At 45.1% G+C, this 22020-nt stretch overlaps 2 protein-coding genes across 2 annotated transcripts; both read right to left on the reverse strand.

Annotated features, from left to right (window-relative positions):
- Window positions 1-6162: 6162 nt before the first annotated feature.
- On the reverse strand, window positions 6163-11318 carry LOC142210194 (chemerin-like receptor 2). The gene is made up of 4 exons (XM_075279219.1): window positions 11259-11318; window positions 10294-10321; window positions 9268-9367; window positions 6163-7162 (listed from the first exon to the last, which is right to left on the reverse strand). The coding sequence occupies exons 1-4, from the start codon at window positions 11316-11318 to the stop codon at window positions 6163-6165; spliced, it is 1188 nt and encodes a 395-aa protein (XP_075135320.1).
- A 3352-nt stretch (window positions 11319-14670) lies between these two features.
- On the reverse strand, window positions 14671-15651 carry LOC142210196 (chemerin-like receptor 1). The gene has a single exon (XM_075279220.1). The coding sequence runs from the start codon at window positions 15649-15651 to the stop codon at window positions 14671-14673; it is 981 nt and encodes a 326-aa protein (XP_075135321.1).
- Window positions 15652-22020: the final 6369 nt, after the last annotated feature.

Here is a 22020-nt window from a genome sequence, read left to right on the forward strand (position 1 = left end):
ACTGGGGTTTTTAGAGGCTCCCTCCACCATGAATTGGTCCAAACTGGGCTGGTTAGAGGCTCCCTCCACCATGAATTGGTCCAAACTGGGTTTTTTAGAGGCTCCCTCCACCATGAATTGGTCCAAACTGGGGTTTTTAGAGGCTCCCTCCACCATGAATTGGTCCAAACTGGGGTTTTTAGAGGCTCCCTCCACCATGAATTGGTCCAAACTGGGGTTTTTAGAGGCTCCCTCCACCATGAATTTGCCCAAACTGGGCTGTTTAGAGGCTCCCTCCACCATGAATTGGTCCAAACTGGGGTTTTTAGAGGCTCCCTCCACCATGAATTGGTCCAAACTGGGCTGGTTAGAGGCTCCCTCCACCATGAATTTGCCCAAACTGGGCTGTTTAGAGGCTCCCTCCACCATGAATTGGTCCAAATTGGGGTTTTTAGAGGCTCCCTCCAGCATGAATTGGTCCAAACTGGGGTTTTTAGAGGCTCCCTCCACCATGAATTGGTCCAAACTGGGCTGGTTAGAGGCTCCCTCCACCATGAATTGGTCCAAACTGGGGTTTTTAGAGGCTCCCTCCACCATGAATTGGTCCAAACTGGGCTGGTTAGAGGCTCCCTCAATCATGAATTTGCCCAAACTGGGCTGTTTAGAGGCTCCCTCCACCATGAATTGGTCCAAACTGGGCTGTTTAGAGGCTCCCTCCACCATGAATTGGTCCAAACTGGGTTTTTTAGAGGCTCCCTCCACCATGAATTGGTCCAAACTGGGGTTTTTAGAGGCTCCCTCCACCATGAATTGGTCCAACCTGGGGTTTTTAGAGGCTCCCTCCACCATGAATTGGTCCAAACTGGGGTTTTTAGAGTCTCCCTCCACCATGAATTTGCCCAAACTGGGCTGTTTAGAGGCTCCCTCCACCATGAATTGGTCCAAACTGGGTTTTATAGAGGCTCCCTCCACCATGAATTGGTCCAAACTGGGTTTTATAGAGGCTCCCTCCACCATGAATTGGTCCAAACTGGGGTTTTTAGAGTCTCCCTCCACCATGAATTGGTCCAAATTGGGGTTTTTAGAGGCTCCCTCCACCATGAATTGGTCCAAACTGGGGTTTTTAGAGGCTCCCTCCACCATGAATTTGCCCAAACTGGGCTGTTTAGAGGCTCCCTCCACCATGAATTGGTCCAAATTGGGGTTTTTAGAGGCTCCCTCCACCATGAATTTGCCCAAACTGGGCTGGTTAGAGGCTCCCTCCACCATGAATTGGTCCAAATTGGAGTTTTTAGAGGCTCCCTCCACCATGAATTGGTCCAAACTGGGCTGTTTAGAGGCTCCCTCCACCATGAATTGGTCCAAACTGGGGTTTTTAGACGCTCCCTCCACCATGAATTTGCCCAAACTGGGCTGTTTAGAGGCTCCCTCCACCATGAATTGGTCCAAATTGGGGTTTTTAGAGGCTCCCTCCACCATGAATTGGTCCAAACTGGGGTTTTTAGAGGCTCCCTCCACCATGAATTTGCCCAAACTGGGCTGTTTAGAGGCTCCCTCCAGCATGAATTGGTCCAAACTGGGGTTTTTAGAGGCTCCCTCCACCATGAATTGGTCTAAACTGGGGTTTTTAGAGGCACCCTCCACCATGAATTGGTCCAAACTGGGGTTTTTAGAGGCTCCCTCCACCATGAATTGGTCCAAACTGGGCTGGTTAGAGGTTCCCTCCACCATGAATTTGCCCAAACTGGGCTGTTTAGAGGCTCCCTCCACCATGAATTGGTCCAAATTGGGGTTTTTAGAGGCTCCCTCCACCATGAATTGGTCCAAACTGGGCTGTTTAGAGGCTCACTCCACCATGAATTGGTCCAAACTGGGGTTTTTAGAGGCTCCCTCCACCATGAATTGGTCCAAACTGGGCTGGTTAGAGGCTCCCTCCACCATGAATTGGTCCAAACTGGGTTTTTTAGAGGCTCCCTCCACCATGAATTGGTCCAAACTGGGGTTTTTAGAGGCTCCCTCCACCATGAATTTGCCCAAACTGGGCTGTTTAGAGGCTCCCTCCACCATGAATTGGTCCAAATTGGGGTTTTTAGAGGCTCCCTCCACCATGAATTTGCCCAAACTGGGCTGGTTAGAGGCTCCCTCCACCATGAATTGGTCCAAATTGGGGTTTTTAGAGGCTCCCTCCACCATGAATTGGTCCAAACTGGGCTGTTTAGAGGCTCCCTCCACCATGAATTGGTCCAAACTGGGGGTTTTAGAGGCTCCCTCCACCATGAATTGGTCCAAACTGGGCTGGTTAGAGGCTCCCTCCACCATGAATTGGTCCAAATTGGGTTTTTTAGAGGCTCCCTCCACCATGAATTGGTCCAAACTGGGGTTTTTAGAGGCTCCCTCCACCATGAATTGGTCCAAACTGGGGTTTTTAGAGGCTCCCTCCACCATGAATTGGTCCAAACTGGGGTTTTTAGAGGCTCCCTCCACCATGAATTGGTCCAAACTGGGCTGTTTAGAGGCTCCCTCCACCATGAATTGGTCCAAACTGGGTTTTTTAGAGGCTCCCTCCACCATGAATTGGTCCAAACTGGGGTTTTTAGAGGCTCCCTCCACCATGAATTGGTCCAAACTGGGGTTTTTAGAGGCTCCCTCCACCTTGAATTGGTCCAAACTGGGGTTTTTAGAGGCTCCCTCCACCATGAATTTGCCCAAACTGGGCTGTTTAGAGGCTCCCTCCACCATGAATTGGTCCAAATTGGGGTTTTTAGAGGCTCCCTCCACCATGAATTGGTCCAAACTGGGGTTTTTAGAGGCTCCCTCCACCATGAATTTGCCCAAACTGGGCTGTTTAGAGGCTCCCTCCAGCATGAATTGGTCCAAACTGGGGTTTTTAGAGGCTCCCTCCACCATGAATTGGTCCAAACTGGGGTTTTTAGAGGCTCCCTCCACCATGAATTGGTCCAAACTGGGCTGGTTAGAGGCTCCCTCCACCATGAATTTGCCCAAACTGGGCTGTTTAGAGGCTCCCTCCACCATGAATTGGTCCAAACGGGGGTTTTTAGAGGCTCCCTCCACCATGAATTTGCCCAAACTGGGCTGGTTAGAGGCTCCCTCCACCATGAATTTGCCCAAACTGGGCTGTTTAGAGGCTCCCTCCACCATGAATTGGTCCAAACTGGGCTGTTTAGAGGCTCCCTTCACCATGAATTGGTCCAAACTGGGTTTTTTAGAGGCTCCCTCCACCATGAATTGGTCCAAACTGGGGTTTTTAGAGTCTCCCTCCACCATGAATTGGTCCAAACTGGGGTTTTTAGAGGCTCCCTCCACCATGAATTTGCCCAAACTCTGCTGGTTAGAGGCTCAATCCACCCTGATTTTCAAAACAAATGTTGGTGCCAACCTCAACTTACTACAAGGGCCAAATTCACTGCTGGTGACAAGCTCTCCTCACTGCAAGTGCCAAATACACATGTTTCAAGGTGTTTTCCTACTGTCAGAGAGGTGGTATTGAGTGTGTAAAGTGTGTAGTTGTTAGGCTGTGATGTTGGGGTAATAGAGGGTCTTTGGTGTGTTAGATGCCCCCAGACATGCTTCCCCTGCTGTCCCAGTGTCATTCCAGAGGTGTTGGCATCATTTCCTTTGGTGTCATAGTGGACTTGGTGACCCTCCAGACACGGATTTGGGTTTCCCCCTTAACGAGTATCTGTTCCCCATAGACTATAATGGGGTTCGAAACCCGTTCGAACACACGAACATTGAGCGGCTGTTCGATTCGAATTTCGAACCTCGAACATTTTAGTGTTCGCTCATCTCTACTAGGAACCTATCTATAAAACATAGTGTAGAATACTCTTAGGACTCCTAGGAACCTATCTATAAAACATAGTGTAGAATACTCTTAGGACTCCTAGGAACCTATCTATAATACATAGTGTAGAATACTCTTAGGGCTCCTAGGAACCTATCTATAATACATAGTGTAGAATACTCTTAGGTCTCCTAGGAACCTATCTATAAAACATAGTGTAGAATACTCTTAGGACTCCTAGGAACCTATCTATAATACATAGTGTAGAACACCCTTAGGACTCCTAGGAACCTATCTATAATACATAGTGTAGAATACTGTCAGGGCTCCTAGGAACCTATCTATAATACATAGTGTAGAACACCCTTAGGACTCCTAGGAACCTATCTATAATACATAGTGTAGAATACTCTTAGGTCTCCTAGGAACCTATCTATGATACATAGTGTAGAATACTCTTAGGACTCCTAGGAACCTATCTATAATACATAGTGTAGAATACTCTTAGGGCTCCTAGGAACCTATCTATAAAACATAGTGTAGAATACTCTTAGGACTCCTAGGAACCTATCTATAAAACATAGTGTAGAACACCCTTAGGACTCCTAGGAACCTATCTATAAAACATAGTGTAGAATACTCTTAGGGCTCCTAGGAACCTATCTATTTAACCACTTCCAGACCGCCCATAGACTATATCCGTCCGGATAGTGGTTGTCTAGTTCTGCCAGGACGTACCTGTACGTCCAAGTCAGAACACAGCCGCTGCACAAGATCGTGCAGCTGCTTTCACTAGGAGCCGGCTGTAACTTCAGCCGGAGCTCCCGGAGAGATAGCAGGGAAGATTTATTACCTGCTCTGCTATCTCGATCGCGGCGTATACAGCGCTCAATGAGCGCTGTATACACGGCTATGGACGCAGCCATAAATCAGCTGCCCTCTGACCCGGCAGACACGTGGTCTGCCGGGAGCAGTGTCCTGCCAGAGCTGCTGGGTCCTACAGGACTCAGATCAGCTCTGCATACTGTGTATACAGTGTGCAGGAGTCTGTATTTCTCCTGTAACTGAGGCTAAATGTACCAGCCTCAGTTATAGGAGAAATCAGCCTCAAGTACAATAAAAAAAAGTGATCAGATGTCCCCAAAGGTCTCTTATCACCTTATGGGGACACAATCTGGGAAAAAAATAAAATAAAAATATAATAAAAAAGTTTTTAAAAAATGTAAATAAAATAATAATAAAAAATAAATAATACACTAATAAAACGCCGTTATTAAAGGTTATAGCCCCACCCCCGACGACACCATACAAAATAAAAATTACCGTAACGGAGAGGAAAAACTATATTATAAAGTTTTTCAGTGACACTTTGTGTTATTAAATAAAAAAAAAAATTATAAATTGAAAACCAGAAACAATTTCCCTCCTATTTTGTTTATATTTTCCTGGATATAAAAAAAATTAAAACACATTTGAAAATAAAAATAACATAAAAATAAAGCCCCATGTGTCCCCGAAAAAAGACGCAAAAATTAGTTGACTAAAACATACGAGAAAAATTTTACAGACCTCAAAACCGCACATACATAATAAACCTAAAATGTTTCTGGTCCTGGACCACAAATTGGCCCGGTACTGAAGTGGTTAACAGTGTAGAATACTCTTAGGGCTCCTAGGAACCTATCTATTCCATTTCTAGCTCTGTAATGAAAACACATATGAGGTTATATCAATGTGACGTGTATTTCTATAGAGAAACAAAAGAGAAGCAGAGGATATAATACTACAGGGGATTATTGTTATTTAGAAGGCAAATTTGTGCCTGTGAATACTATGAAAAGTGATTGAGAATTGTTTTTCAAATTAACAAAAGGCTTCCAAAATTGACCCCTTTTGTTAGTAAGTCCTGATATTACGTAGAATTGGCTTCAGGACAATCCGGACCCTTTACCCAGACCAGAGATGGACAGATGAGGACACTTCTATATGTCTGTAATCTTTACATCGTCATAAATGAATAGTTTTTATTTCCATGATACTAGAAGTGATACAGTGAAGCACAAAGATATAGAAAGAAGGGTTAAATATCTGCAATCTATTCTATCCTGTGACATTGTGTCGCTGGCTTACTATACTAGACATGTCAGGCTGTAAGAATCCATGTGATATACTGTGTAATGCTACTTAGTACAACAGAACAATCTCCTGTGGCAGCAGTAAGCCTGTAGACTCACCTCTCTGTCTTCCATCTACACAATCATTACAGACAGCCTGTGATAGATAGTTGGAGCCCACGGCCAAGATGGCGGCAGTCACCACCCTCACCGCTACAATGCCAAATATATCTGCTTATAGGGCTGTCCCGAGATGGGTGATCCCTAATGGGACAATCCCTCTAAATTCAGAGAAACTGTTCTGTCTTCTCTATTACTTAAACCTACATAGACATCATCTTCTGCAAATGCCTTCTCCAACATCGCCTGGAAGGAGCTGCAGAAATTGTCTTTGACTTCCCATCCAGCGAGGACGTAGATGATGGGGTTAATGCAGCTACTAATAATTAGTAAGTATATAGAAATTTCTATAAACTTTTCTCCATGGTATAAATTCATAGGATGTATTCCCTCCGACAAAAATACACTGTGGGGACAGTAACAGGCCAAGAAGATAATGGATACAGCCAGGGCGACTGTAACAGACCTAGAACATAGAGGGACGTGTTTTATGAGACTGTACAAGGTGATCCCTATGTAACTGCAGAGAGTAACAAGGAAGGGAACAAGAAAGAAGAAAACAAATCTAATAATCGCATGTAAGTTCATGATATAAGGAAACAGAAAGTGGCAAAAGTAATTATCTGTAAATGAGTAGAAGGAAATTATCAAAGAAGAAGGAGAAGAAAAGATCCAAATGATCAGGACCACGATGCGAGCCGATCTTCTCGTCCGGTGGTTTTGGCACCACTGAGGGAAGGCGACGCGGACACATCGGTCTACACTCAGGACCGCGAGCTGGAGGGCAATGACAGATTTGTTGAAATAGTAAATGAATACGTATAACTGACACATGAAACTTCCAAATGCCCAATAACGTAGAACATAGAATGTGATTAACAAAGTTAGAAAAAGTGCAAAGATAAAATCAGCTACAGCCAAACTGAGGAACCACACCAGGCTGACTGTCTTCTTCATCCTGAAGATGCCGAACCAGATGACCAGACCATTCCCTGTGATCCCCAGAAGACAAGTCACTGCAAGAACCACCGTATAGGAGATGATGATGTGGTTCCTGTAAGACTGTTTTCCATCACTGTCATCTATAGTAGAGTTTTCAATCCTTTCAGATGAATTTTGTAAACTGCTGGAATTTTCTATCGTCCTAGAACAACAACATAGAATATTAGTGCTTAGAAAATAGATTTTGGTATTACCCTAGAGAAACGACATGGAGCTCCTAAAGGAATTTCAGAAGTGCGGAGTATCAATGTCGCAGAAGGTAAGACCATCAATACCGTCCAGCAACTGTGAGGAAAAATAACTGTAAATGAGTGAAATCTGATGTAAGGGATGTCCCCTGGTCCCTAGATGGGCACTGTACTAAGAAGCTGTTGGTGAGATGTAGGCAGTGATTGGTTTTGGGCACCAAGTGGGTATAACTGGGGCACTTGGTGCCATAATGGTGGAGAGTATGACACAGTGCTGTGAGGTGCAGAGAATTTACATGAGAGAAGCAGTGACCCCACCAAGTATGATGGACAATGGAAGTGTGGCCCCTGTCACCAGTAGAGTTGTTGTGCACCAGCCATTCTCCATCTGTATAATAGACTTACTATGCATTCGGGAAGTCTTCGGACCCTTTTACTTTTTTCACATATCCTTGTGCCTTGTGTTTCATTGGGAAAGTGAAATCGAAGAGAGACAGGAGAATATGGGATATATGGAATATAAACTCATGACCATCTTTGACACGTTCCAGAGGGGGTTAAATCTGTCACATGGCTTTATGTCCCTTTACAACAACTAGGAGTCACATCAGCAATCATAGGGACCATAAAAACTCAGAGAACTTTCCATATTTATACATATGGTCACCTATATTCAATCAGATGTCCATATATGTAGCGGGAGAAGGTCTATAGGGTAGTAGGGTATATCCTAGTGTGGCTAAGGGCCAAATAGTCAGGCTTCTTTTTATTGCCCCCTATAAGTTATGGTAACTATAGGGGCAACAAATAAACTCCTACTTGTTTCCTCCTTACATTAAGAAAACTCTAAGAGTCACCGAGCCATTGAGCCGCCTATCTCTCCCTGTGGTGGTGTGAGAGACTATCATCACCTTCACAAGATCGATGGTTTAATATTCACCACCGATCCAGGACTAGATATGGGATAAATCCCTCATCTACAAGGAGGTATGGTGTCTAATAGGCGGATAAGAGACCAGCCTCAATAGGAGCTATCTGGCCCCTAACTGGAGAGATTACATTACAGTCTCCTAAAAAGACTACCTAAAGTACAAACACCCAGTCTAACGCGTTTCTGCTGAACCAATAAGAAGGATTCAGCACATCAGAGGCTTAGGGGGTAGTCGCTGTTTGAGTAACAAGTATTAATGTCTTCCCTAATGGCAACCATGACTGGACGTGGGTAATATGGAGCTGGACTCAGGTATATAAATCCTAGACTCCTCTTAATGATGTCTTCCAGAGGTTTTGCCAATCCCTGCGTACATCCCTACCTCTGATGTCAAGGTGATCACATGAACACACCCATCGAGACACCTCCACTCGCCGCCTGTTATTGATGCTCTCTCATGTCCTTGGTTATTCCCAGAATAGCAGATCAGGGTCAGGCAGTGGAGATGCAGAGTCATAGGAAGCCAAGCGGCCATTCACAAAGGATCATTAGGTCAGGAACAGAATCAGAGCCGGGAAACAGAACAAGGACAATACAAGGACAAACAAACAGGAACATAGTCCTGAAACCCTGGAAGTAACTGGGAAGCCATGAACCTACATTGCTCAGGCACGGGCATATAGAAATAGACCAGAGCATTCAGGGATTGGCTGGAGGGTCCACAGGGGTACATGGTAAAACTCTCAAGTTACTGATAGGGGGGATCACACACCCTATGGCCAGGCTGAGGCATATCATCATCATCATCATTATCATCATCATCAGGAGAAGTAGTACGACGGCCATTGCAGACCAGTCACATTACACAGAAATGACACATTATTTACAATGGTTTTCCCCTTTAAGCAGACTATAGACAGGTCCGGGCTGTCAGATAAATGACCATTACAGCAGAGCTGACACTTGGCAGAACCTATGACCATAGTGACAATAACATTGTGTCATCTCAGTAACGCTGTAATAACTGTACATGATACAGCAGGAGAGTAACTTGTACAGGACAGAAGGTCTCGGGGTCTCCTTACTCCCCCCCCCAGAGGATACATTGTATATACATCTAGCACTTACCTGGGGATCTTAAGGAGCTGCTTCTCCTTCTCACTTCTCAAGAGCTTTGCTGCTCCAGATATTTTCCCAATATGAAGAAATTCGGCCGTGACATCAGATTCTAAATGTCAGTGAAAATTTCTGTCAACAGGAAATCTTTTTTTCCCCTTCAAGGCAAAGTGCCAACCCCCTGCTCCCACCATACAGACTGCACTAGTGCCAACCCACCGCTCCCCGCCATACAGACTGCACTAGTGCCAGCCCCCTGCTCCCCACCATACAGACTGCACTAGTGCCAACCCCCTGCTCCCCACCATACAGACTGCACTAGTGCCAACCCCCTGCTCCCCACCATACAGACTGCACTAGTGCCAACCCCCTGCTCCCCACCATACAGACTGCACTAGTGCCAACCCCCTGCTCCCCACCATACAGACTGCACTAGTGCCAACCCACCGCTCCCCGCCATACAGACTGCACTAGTGCCAGCCCCCTGCTCCCCACCATACAGACTGCACTAGTGCCAACCCCCTGCTCCCCACCATACAGACTGCACTAGTGCCAACCCCCTGCTCCCCACCATACAGACTGCACTAGTGCCAACCCCCTGCTCCCCGCCATACAGACTGCACTAGTGCCAACCCCCTGCTCCCCACCATACAGACTGCACTAGTGCCAACCCCCTGCTCCCCACCATACAGACTGCACTAGTGCCAACCCCCTGCTCCCCACCATACAGACTGCACTAGTGCCAACCCCCTGCTCCCACCATACAGACTGCACTAGTGCCAACCCCCTGCTCCCCACCATACAGACTGCACTAGTGCCAACCCCCTGCTCCCCACCATACAGACTGCACTAGTGCCAACCCCCTGCTCCCCAACAACAACCGCTCATTCTGTGTCTCCAGCCTTTAGGCATTAAGGGTTCACTTAGTTCCTTGGACTATCAGGCAGTGTACAAGTGTACGGCACTGACACGACATGTAATGTGTTTAGCTTCCGTCCATATATAAGTGCAATAATATGTGTGTAGTTAAGTCTATACGGGGAGGGCAAGAGACAATGGGGATTTCCTAATTGCAGAAAAAAAAGAAAACAAACAATTCTGATAACTAATAGCTATATATCAGACCGCTCTGATGGTGCACGCTGCCGTCACGCTACATGACTGTTTGTCTGTTTGGGTAGATGTTGCCAATGGAAGCATCTTTGTATAATAACTAGAGATGAGCGAGTAGGTGTTCGATCGAATACTATGGTATTCGAAATACTCGTACTCGATCAAACACTACTAGCTGTTCGAAGTTTAAGGTTCGATGCAGAACCAGCATTGATTGGCAGAATGCTATACATTCTATACTATATGCTATACATTCTATACTATATGCTATACATTCTGCCAATCAACGCTGGTTCTTCTCTTACCTTTCCGAAGTCTTCTCCTCGCTGCGTCCCCGCGTCTTTTTCCGGGTGGAATTCACTCTGCCTAGGCATCCGGCCTAGGCAGAGCCGACAGCGTATGCGCGGGCATGCACGCGCATACCTGCGCATGCGCAGTTGGCTCTGCCTAGGCAGAGTGAATTCCACCCGGAAGAAGACGCGGGGACCCTGCGCTGGGAGAAGACTTCAAGCAGAATCCAGCCCGACCGTCACTCGTGGACTTGGTAAGTATGATTTTATCGAATGTTGCCTACCCCTGAAACGAGCATTTCCCCCCATAGACCATAATGGGGTTCGAAATCCGTTCGAACAGTCAAACAGTGAGCGGCTGTTCAAATCGGATTTTGAACCTCGGACACTTTAGTGTTTGCTCATCTCTAATAATAACCCCTGATGACTCTTTATGAGAAGAAATGCATAGGACAATTTTAATGCAGTTACATGGAGAGTAGGGTTGAGTGATTGGGAAGTTCACAAGTAGATAGATACTACTGTACATTGACTTGTCTATCTACTAGACAAGTCAATGTACAGTAATATCTATCTACTCGTGAACTTCGCTCAACTTACCTGCTCAGAAGTGCTGCGGCTGCCGCTTCCCTCTGTTGGTCTGGTCCCTCTGTCCTTCATGTGGCTTCAGAGCGCCCTTTGCCCCGCCCCGGCCTCCCTAGACTAGTATTATAGAGAAGGCAGGGCTTAGGAGAGTGTGGGCGGGTACTGGGAGGGGAGATGTGAAGACGTGAAGGAAGTTCCTAGGAGCCCTAAGAGTGTTCTACACTATGTATTATATATAGGTTCCTAGGAGCCCTAAGAGTATTCTACATTATGTTTTATAGATAGGTTCCTAGGAGCCCTAAGAGTATTCTACACTATGTATTATAGATAGGTTCCTAGGAGTCCTAAGAGTATTCTACACTATGTATTATATATAGGTTCCTAGGAGCCCTAAGAGTATTCTACACTATGTTTTATAGATAGGTTCCTAGGAGCCCTAAGAGTATTCTACACTATGTATTATATATAGGTTCCTAGGAGCCCTAAGAGTATTCTACACTATGTTTTATAGATAGGTTCCTAGGAGTCCTAAGAGTATTCTACACTATATTTTATAGATAGGTCCCTAGGAGCCCTAAGAGTATTCTACACTATGTATTATAGATAGGTTCCTAGGAGTCCTAAGAGTATTCTACACTATGTATTATAGATAGGTCCCTAGGAGCCCTAAGAGTATTCTACACTATGTATTATAGATAGGTTCCTAGGAGCCCTAAGAGTATTCTACACTATGTATTATAGATAGGTCCCTAGGAGCCCTAAGAGTATTCTACACTATGTATTATAGATAGGTTCCTAGGAGTCCTAAGAGTATTCTACACTATGTATTATAGATAGGTTCCTAGGAGTCCTAAGAGTATTCTACACTATGTTATATAGATAGGTCCCTAGGAGCCCTAAGAGTATTCTACACTATGTATTATAGATAGGTTCCTAGGAGTCCTAAGAGTATTCTACACTATGTATTATAGATAGGTTCCTAGGAGTCCTAAGAGTATTCTACACTATGTTTTATAGACAGGTTCCTAGGAGCCCTAAGAGTATTCTACACTATGTTTTATAGATAGGTTCCTCCCAGTGGTTGTGAGGTTGCTCTTTTGAGAGCCCCTACTCAGTTTGCAGTTGCAGAGTGTGCAAACCGCACTATATTTGTCCGCCTCACACACATTAAAAAAATTCCACACCACCGAAGACCGTGGCCTTGAAGTGGGAGTTTTTCTAGGCTGGCTAAAAGAAGGAAAATTTTTGACCCTGCTGGCTGCGGCCTGGCTTCGGTGAAGCAGCTGTCCTCTGCCTCTGGACATGCCTCTACCTCTAGCCACCCTCTTTGGTGCTGCACTTCCCTCCACATCTCCACTGCTCTCCCCGCTTGACATCCGCCCTGTCCAGGTCGGGTCAGTGGCCTCGTTGTCCACCACCTCCTCTTCCAATTCCTCTGACAGCTCCTCCTCTTGCGCACCGACGACAGCAACAGGCTGCCCTGATGGCAACTGTGTTTCGTCATCGTCGTCACTGAGGGATGATTTCTGGTCAACAACAACAACAGGAGATAACGGATGCTCCAGTGTTTGTGCATCAGGCAACTCTATTGTTACCTCTGGTGATTCAGGACGTGGTGGGACAGAGAGAGGGACAGTGAATGAAGCCGAAAACAGCTCCTGGGAGGTGGGAAAGGTGGGATTAGGTTGATGGGAAGATTGGGCATGTTGTGAGGAAGGAGGAGCAGACTGTTGGGTAGGAGGAGGAGTTGAGGTAGAGGCTGACTGGCTGGTGGAGAATGTGCTGGAAGTATTGTCCGCCAGCCATTGTAACACCTCTTTCTGGTGCTCGGGCCTGGTTAGGGTTGTACCATGCAGCCGACTCAATGTGGCCATCAAGCCGGGGACTGTGGAGAAGTGTAATGCTTGCTGCCGTAGAGCTGTAGGCACAGTAGACGCTGTTGGTTGAGCGCAACCTTGCTCCACATCTGCATTTCCACACCCCCGTCCTCGCCTCCGTCCCCTTCCGCTAGCGTTACGCATTTTTGGGTATATGGCCTTTTTTTGGTCTATACACCCCAAAATAAGCTGTTTTTTAGCTAGGTAAGGCAACTTCTAAGTGGTATGGATTCCTGCAATTTGGCAGGGAACACCCCCAAAAAATCTTTTTTTCAGCTATGTATGGTAACTTGTAAGTGGTTTGGATTCCTGCCCTTTAGCAGGGGACACCCCAAAATAAGCTCTTTTTCAGCTATGTATGGTAACTTGTAACTTCTTTGGATTCCTGCTATTCTGTGTGCGGACAGCCACAAATGACAACTGAGTCTCCGCTAGATATCAACTTTTCACTGTTCTGTATCCCTGTTTTCCACCGTCCGGGGAAAGCTGGACTGATGTCCCTGCAGTGTATAGCTCTGAGCTCTTGGTTTTGTTCTTTGGTTCTTCCCTGTCTATCTGAAGCTAATCGCTATCTAGCCCTCAGCAGATGTTTCTTTCCCTATGTCTGACCGCACAAAATGGTGAATAGGGCGGCGGCCGTTCTTATAAATAGGAGGTCACATGTTTTCGGCAGCCAATGGGTTTTTTCAATTTTTTTCACTGCCTCCATTGTTCTAGTTCCTGTCCCACCTCCGCTGCACAGTTATTGGTGCAAAAAAAGTGCCAGGGAAGGTGGAGGGGATACGAATTTTTACTGCGTATGCGGCCTTGTATTCGATTGGAAATGAGTACCTCGAACGGCCTGATATTCGATCGAATAGCTACTCGATCAAATGGTGTTCGCTCATCTCTAGAGGTTATATCAATGTGACATGTATGTCTATGAAGAAACAAAAGGGAAGCAGAGGATATAATACTACAGGGGATTATTGTTATTTGGCATTCAAATTTGTGGCTGTGAATATTATGAAAAGTGATGGAGAATTGTTTTTAAAAAAAGAAAAAAGCTTCCAAAAATAATCCCTTTTGTTAGTAAGTCCTGATATTACATAGAATTGGCTTCAGGACAATCCGGACCCTTTACCCAGACCAGAGATGGACAGATGAGGACACTTCTATATGTCTGTAATCTTTACATCGTCATAAATGAATAGTTTTTATTTCCATGATACTAGAAGTGATACAGTGAAGCACAAAGATATAGAAATAAGGGTTAAATATCTGCAATCTATTCTATCCTGTGACATTGTGTCGCTGGCTTACTATACTAGACATGTCAGGCTGTAAGAATCCATGTGATATACTGTGTAATGCTACTTAGTACAACAGAACAATCTCCTGGGCCGGCAGTAAGCCTGTAGACTCACCTCTCTGTCTTCCATCTACACAATCATTACAGACAGCCTGTGATAGATAGTTGGAGCCCACGGCCAAGATGGCGGCAGTCACCACCCTCACCGGTACAATGCCAAATATATCTGCTTATAGGGCTGTCCCGAGATGGGTGATCCCTAATGGGACAATCCCTCTAAATTCAGATAAACTGTTCTGTCTTCTCTATTACTTAAACCTACATAGACATCATCTTCTGCAAATGCCTTCTCCAACATCGCCTGGAAGGAGCTGCAGAAATTGTCTTTGACTTCCCATCCAGCGAGGACGTAGATGATGGGGTTAATGCAGCTGCTGATCATTAGTAAGCATGCAGAAATTTCCATAAGTGTTGCTACATAGCGAGATCTAATAGCACGTATTCTCAGCAGGAAAGATAATACACTGTAGGGACAGTAACAGACAAGGAAGGTCATGGATACAGCCAGGGCGACTGTAAAAGACCTAGAACATAGAGGGACGTGTTTTATGAGACTGTAGAAGGTGATCCCTATGTAACTGTAGAGAGTAACAAGAAAAGGAACAAGAAAGAAGAAAACAAATCTAACAGTCCAATGCCAGTCCATGTAAGGATGTATAAAGTAGCAACTTATTGCATTTTTATAATAATTTTTAAATGTGTCTGAGTAGAAGAAGAATATCAGAGAAGAAGCAGAAGAAAAGATACAAATGATCAGGACCACGATGCGAGCCGATCTTCTTGTCCGGTGGTTTTGGCACCACTGAGGGAAGGCGACACGGACACATCGGTCTACACTCAGGACCGCGAGCTGGAGGGCAATGACGGGCTTGGTGAAGAAGTAAATGAATATATAAAACTTACACATGAAACTTCCAAATGGCCAATAACCTAGAGCTTCGAATGTAATGTAGAAAGGTTGAAAAAGTGCAAAGATAAAATCAGCTACAGCCAAACTGAGGAACCAGACCAGGCTGACTGTCTTCTTCATCCTGAAGATGCGGAACCAGATGACCAGACCATTCCCTGTGGTCCCCAAAACAAAAGTCACTGCAAGAACCACCGTATAGGAGATGTCGATGTTATTTCTGTAAGATTGTTCCCCACCAACATCGCTGTCATCTGTAGTAGAGTTTTCCATTCTTTCAAATTAATATTTTCTATGTCTCTGGAATAAGAAAATATAAAAATAATACTTATATAATAGATTGTGGTATTACCCTAGAGAAATGACATGGAGCTCCTAAAGGATTTTCAGAAGAGGTGAAGTGCGGAGTATCAAAGTCGCGGAAGGTAAGACCATCAATATTGTCCAGCAATTTTGAGGAAAAATAAATGTAAATGAGCGAGATCTGATCTAAGGGATGTCCCCTGGTCCCTAGAAGAGCAATGTAATAAGAAGCTGTAGGGGCGATGTAGGCAGTGATGCCGGGACAAAGACATTGTGACTTCATTGGTTTTGGGCAGCCGCAGGTATCAGGGTCGCAGACTTTTCTGCTGCAACTGTTCAGTCTAGCATGCATGGGGTTAATCCCCTTGCAGCCGATAGGTGCGGTCGGTCTGCTGACTGATGCTAGTGTCAGCCTATCGGCATCTGGCTTGTAGCACCTGGGCAGGCTGATTGGTCCTGCCTTCCCTCCATTTAATGAGGCTGGGTTGGACACAAACCTCAATTGTGTGCACGTCAGTGCAAACCTTAGTTAGTAGAGTATTGCCTTAGTTAGGCAGGTAGGGAGAATTTCCCCTTTATGGGTTAGAATTGTGGGTACCCCTTCCCTAGTCAGATTTGTGGAAATCTCCTACCTAGTTACTCTGCTACCTGTGGTACTGCTACTGCAGGGGTCTGTGGTGCGGGTGCGGCCCCTTAAGTTACTGGGAGCACACAGTCTTAGTTCGGGTTGTGTTAGTCTTGCAGTGCAGTAACTGCAAGACTTTATAATTCATTTAAGTGGCTGCTTTGTTCTGCGGTGGGTCTGAGAAGTCATCAGAGAAGCACTCAGTTGATGGTGTAGCCCGGCAGGGAAATTAACTGCCTTGTTCACACACATATATGTAGCGGGAGAAGGTCTATAGGGTAGTACTGTATATCCTAGGACCAAATAGTCAAGGCTCCTTTCTATTGTCCCCCTATAAGTTAGGATAACTCTAGGGGCAACAAATAAACTCCTACTTGTTGCCCTCATTATATTTCAAAAACTCTAAAGAGTCACCGAGCCATGGAGCCGCCTATCTCTCCCTGTGGTGGTGTGAGAGACTATCATCACCTTCACAAGATCGATGGTTAAATATTCACCACCGAGCCAGGACTAGATATGGGGTAAATCCCTCATCCACAAGGAGGTATGGTGTCTAATAGGTGGGTAAGAGACCAGGCTCAATAGGAGCTATCTGGCCCCTAACTGGAAAGATTATATTACAGTCTCCTAAAAAGACTACCTAAAGTACAAACACCCAGCTAACGCGTTTCTGCTGAACCAATAAGAAGGATTCAGCACATCAGAGACTTAGGGGGTAGTCGCTGTTTGAGTAACAAGTATTAATGTCTTCCCTAGCTGACCACCATGACTGGACGTGGATAATATGGAGCAGGACTACGGTATATAAATCCTAGACTCTGCTCCTCTTAAAAACGTCTTCTGGAGATTTGCCCAATCCCTGGCCACCTCCCCACCACAGACATCAAGGCAAACACATGAACATACCCATCGGGACACCTCCAGATGCCGCTTGTTATTGACGCACTCTCACGTCCTCGGTTACTCCCAGAATAGAATTTCTATAGGACAGGAGATAATAATCGAATAATAATAGAATACATTGTATCCATTTAGCATCAGCACATTCCGCAGCACTTTATACATCAGAGGGTTCATGGACAGACCCAGAGACCTCGGGGGCTTCTTACTCGCCCCCAGTCACTGCTCATTCCAGGGCAGATACATCGGCCACTTACCCGTGGATCTGTTCTCGGCTTCACTTTGCTTACTGAATATCTTCCCCAGACGTCTCCCAATATATAAAAACTCAGTAATGACATCAACTTCTGCATTTGAGACAATAAATCCTTACTGTCAATAGGAAATCTTCGCCGTCTCTTCCCTTCCCCCGTGCAAACTCACGTGACACAAAGAACTTTATATGGGGTGTGGAAAGTGCAAAGTACATAAAAAATGAAAGTGCATAAGGTTTATCAGTTACTTCATGAGTATAGGCAGTATATGAATAAAACATCAGACATGGGTGGAGCATATGCTAATTAGACACCCAGTGCTAATGCCCCCGGTCACCGATTGAGCGCATTAACCCCTCTGGTGCCTTGGTCAGCACTTTCCCAGCGGCGCATGGGTGCCGCCATCTTGCCGGTGATCGCCGACTCCTGGAGCAAGCTGGCATGACTTGTAAAGGCTCCCCAGGCTGTCTGCAGTGATTTAGAAATAACCATTTTTTTACAATGTATTGCAATGCATTAGCATTGTAATGCATTGCATTAGTGATCAGTGATCTCATAAATGCAAAAAAAGCAATAAAAAAGTTACAAAAATATAAAAAAAAAATTAAAAAGTATTAAAAATTCAAATCACCCCCCTTTTCCCTAGAACACATATAAAAGTAGTTAAATACTGTGAGACACATACATATTAGGTATCCCGGTGTCCGTAATCGCCTACTCTAATAATCTATAAAAATATTTTTCCTGCACGGTAAACCACGTAGCGGGAATAAAAATCAAAAGTGCCAAACCGCCATTTTTTCACTGTTTAGCATCTGATAAAAATTTGAATAAAAAATTATCAAAGCAAAAGCAATCCCCCAAAATTGTAGAACTAAAAAGTACACCCGGCCCTGCAAAAAAAGACGCCCTAAACATCCCCATATACAGAAGTATAAAAAAGTTACGGCTGTCAGAATATGCCTAGGCAGAGTGAATTCCAGCCGGAAGAAGACGCGGAGACGCTGCGCCGGGAGAAGACTTCAAGGAGAATCCAGCCCGACCGTCACTCGAGGACTTGGTAAGTATAATTTTATCGAATTTTGCCTACCCCTGAAATGAGCATTTCCCCTCATAGACTATAATGGGGTTTGAAATCCATTCGAACAGTTGAACAGTCTGCGGCTGTTCGCATCAGATTTCGAACCTCGGACATTTTAGTGTTCGCTCATCTCTAATTAAGACCTCATATGGGTCTGGGAGCAAAGAAATAAAAAGTTATTGGCGTTTGGAGGGGGGGGGAGTTTAGTCAAAAACGAACAATGAAAATCAAAAAATACCGTCGGCGGGAAGGAGTTAATACAGGAAGGTGGAGGTGTTATTACCTGGTCTCCGGTGCACCTTCACTCCAGTCTGGGATAGTTCAGGAGATATTGAATTCTGTCTCGAAGACAAATGGGAGGCTTTTTATCCCATTGATTTCAATGTGTAGCGAGGGTAAGAGTGCACCCATTGAAGTCAATGGGATTCTGTTTTGAAGCGCTGACTCTGACATGTGTTTACGTATCAGAATGAGCGCTGTGTTACTTCGTGGCAACAACCCAAATGTAAAGCACCATGGAATTAATGGTGCTATATAAATAATAATAATAATAATAATAATAATAATAATAATAATAATAATAATAATAATATCAATAATAATAATAATAATAATAATAATAATAATAATAATAATAATAATAATAATATGCCGACTTCTTAAACGATTACACAAGTCGGCACAAATTTTTTTTCCAGAGCTGTTTTGGTTATTCCATGTAATCTTTATGTTTTTGCTGAATCAGAAAATGACCTCCATTGTGTCCTAGGACATGACATTTCCTTACAATTTTGGTAACAGTGTTAATAAGGCAATACCACAAAATAAGCGGAAATAGACTTAAAAAGTTAATGTTTTATTACAATTTTTTTTAATGAAAATCCTTTTGTAACACGCTGAACTGGGTCCTTCTTCGCTGTGAGGCTCCTCTTGGTGCGGTTACACTTGTGAGGAGCGTCTGGAGTCTATGAGACATTTTCTATTCGCTCCCTCTGGACGTTCTTTTATTTGAGAGTTCAGGATTTTTGGCATTTTATGCTGCAAAAATTACTTTCTTTAGGATGAAAAATTACTTGCCCATGTTTTTCTTTTTTTTTTAAGACACATTTTGATTATATTACAAAGAGCGATGGTTTTGTTGAAAATCTTGCGTGTTTTGATGACTTGTAAGTGTTACCGGGGATTATTGTTAGTTTGGAGACAAATTTGTGGCTTTGGCTTTAAAAGTGATGGAGAATTGTTTTTCACCAAAAATAATCCCTTTTGTTAGCAAGTCCTGATATTACATAGAATTGGCTTCAGGACAATCCAGAACCTTTAACCAGACCAGAGATGGACAGATGAGGACTAGAGATGAGCGAACACTAAAATGTTCGAGGTTCGAAATTCGATTCGAACAGCCGCTCACTGTTCGAGTGTTCGAATGGGTTTCGAACCCCATTATAGTCTATGGGGAACATAAACTCGTTAAGGGGGAAACCCAAATTCGTGTCTGGAGGGTCACCAAGTCCACTATGACACCCCAGGAAATGATACCAACACCCTGGAATGACACTGGGACAGCAGGGGAAGCATGTCTGGGGGCATAAAAGTCACTTTATTTCATGGAAATCCCTGTCAGTTTGCGATTTTCGCAAGCTAACTTTTCCCCATAGAAATGCATTGGCCAGTGCTGATTGGCCAGAGTACGGAACTCGACCAATCAGCGCTGGCTCTGCTGGAGGAGGCGGAGTCTAAGATAGCTCCACACCAGTCTCCATTCAGGTCCGACCTTAGACTCCGCCTCCTCCGGCAGAGCCAGCGCTGATTGGCCGAAGGCTGGCCAATGCATTCCTATGCGAATGCAGACTTAGCAGTGCTGAGTCAGTTTTGCTCAACTACACATCTGATGCACACTCGGCACTGCTACATCAGATGTAGCAATCTGATGTAGCAGAGCCGAGGGTGCACTAGAACCCCTGTGCAAACTCAGTTCACGCTAATAGAATGCATTGGCCAGCGCTGATTGGCCAATGCATTCTATTAGCCCGATGAAGTAGAGCTGAATGTGTGTGCTAAGCACACACATTCAGCACTGCTTCATCAAGCCAATACAATGCATTAGCCAGTGCTGATTGGCCAGAGTACGGAATTCGGCCAATCAGCGCTGGCTCTGCTGGAGGAGGCGGAGTCTAAGATAGCTCCACACCAGTCTCCATTCAGGTCCGACCTTAGACTCCGCCTCCTCCGGCAGAGCCAGCGCTGATTGGCCGAAGGCTGGCCAATGCATTCCTATGCGAATGCAGACTTAGCAGTGCTGAGTCAGTTTTGCTCAACTACACATCTGATGCACACTCGGCACTGCTACATCAGATGTAGCAATCTGATGTAGCAGAGCCGAGGGTGCACTAGAACCCCTGTGCAAACTCAGTTCACGCTAATAGGGCCAGCCTTCGGCCAATCAGCGCTGGCTCTGCCGGAGGAGGCGGAGTCTAAGGTCGGACCTGAATGGAGACTGGTGTGGAGCGATCTTAGACTCCGCCTCCTCCAGCAGAGCCAGCGCTGATTGGTCGAGTTCCGTACTCTGGCCAATCAGCGCTGGCCAATGCATTCTATTAGCCCGATGAAGTAGAGCTGAATGTGTGTGCTTAGCACACACATTCAGCTCTACTTCATCAGGCTAATAGAATACATTGGCCAATCAGCGCTGGCCAATGCATTCTATTAGCTTGATGAAGCAGAGTGTGCACAAGGGTTCAAGCGCACCCTCGGCTCTGATGTAGCAGAGCCGAGGGTGCACAAGGGTTCAAGTGCACCCTCGGCTCTCCTACATCAGAGCCGAGGGTGCGCTTGAACCCTTGTGCAGCCTCGGCTCTGCTACATCAGAGCCGAGGGTGCGCTTGAACCCTTGTGCACACTCTGCTTCATCAAGCTAATAGAATGCATTGGCCAGCACTGATTGGCCAGAGTACGGAATTCGGCCAATCAGCGCTGGCCAATGCATCCCTATGGGAAAAAGTTTATCTCACAAAAATCACAATTACACACCCGATAGAGCCCCAAAAAGTTATTTTTAATAACATTCCCCCCTAAATAAAGGTTCTCCCTAGCTATCCCTGCCTGTACAGCTATCCCTGTCTCTTAGTCACAAAGTTCACATTCTCATATGACCCGGATTTGAAATCCACTATTCGTCTAAAATGGAGGTCACCTGATTTCGGCAGCCAATGACTTTTTCCAATTTTTTTCAATGCCCCCGGTGTCGTAGTTCCTGTCCCACCTCCCCTGCGCTGTTATTGGTGCAAAAAAGGCGCCAGGGAAGGTGGGAGGGGAATCGAATTTTGGCGCACTTTACCACGTGGTGTTCGATTCGATTCGAACATGGCGAACACCCTGATATCCGATCGAACATGTGTTCGATAGAACACTGTTCGCTCATCTCTAATGAGGACACTTCTATATGTCTGTAATCTTTACATCGTCATAAATGAATAGTTTTT

This window comes from Leptodactylus fuscus, chromosome 6 (genome assembly GCF_031893055.1).
Source record: "Leptodactylus fuscus isolate aLepFus1 chromosome 6, aLepFus1.hap2, whole genome shotgun sequence".
NCBI classification, from domain to species: Eukaryota; Metazoa; Chordata; class Amphibia; order Anura; family Leptodactylidae; genus Leptodactylus; species Leptodactylus fuscus.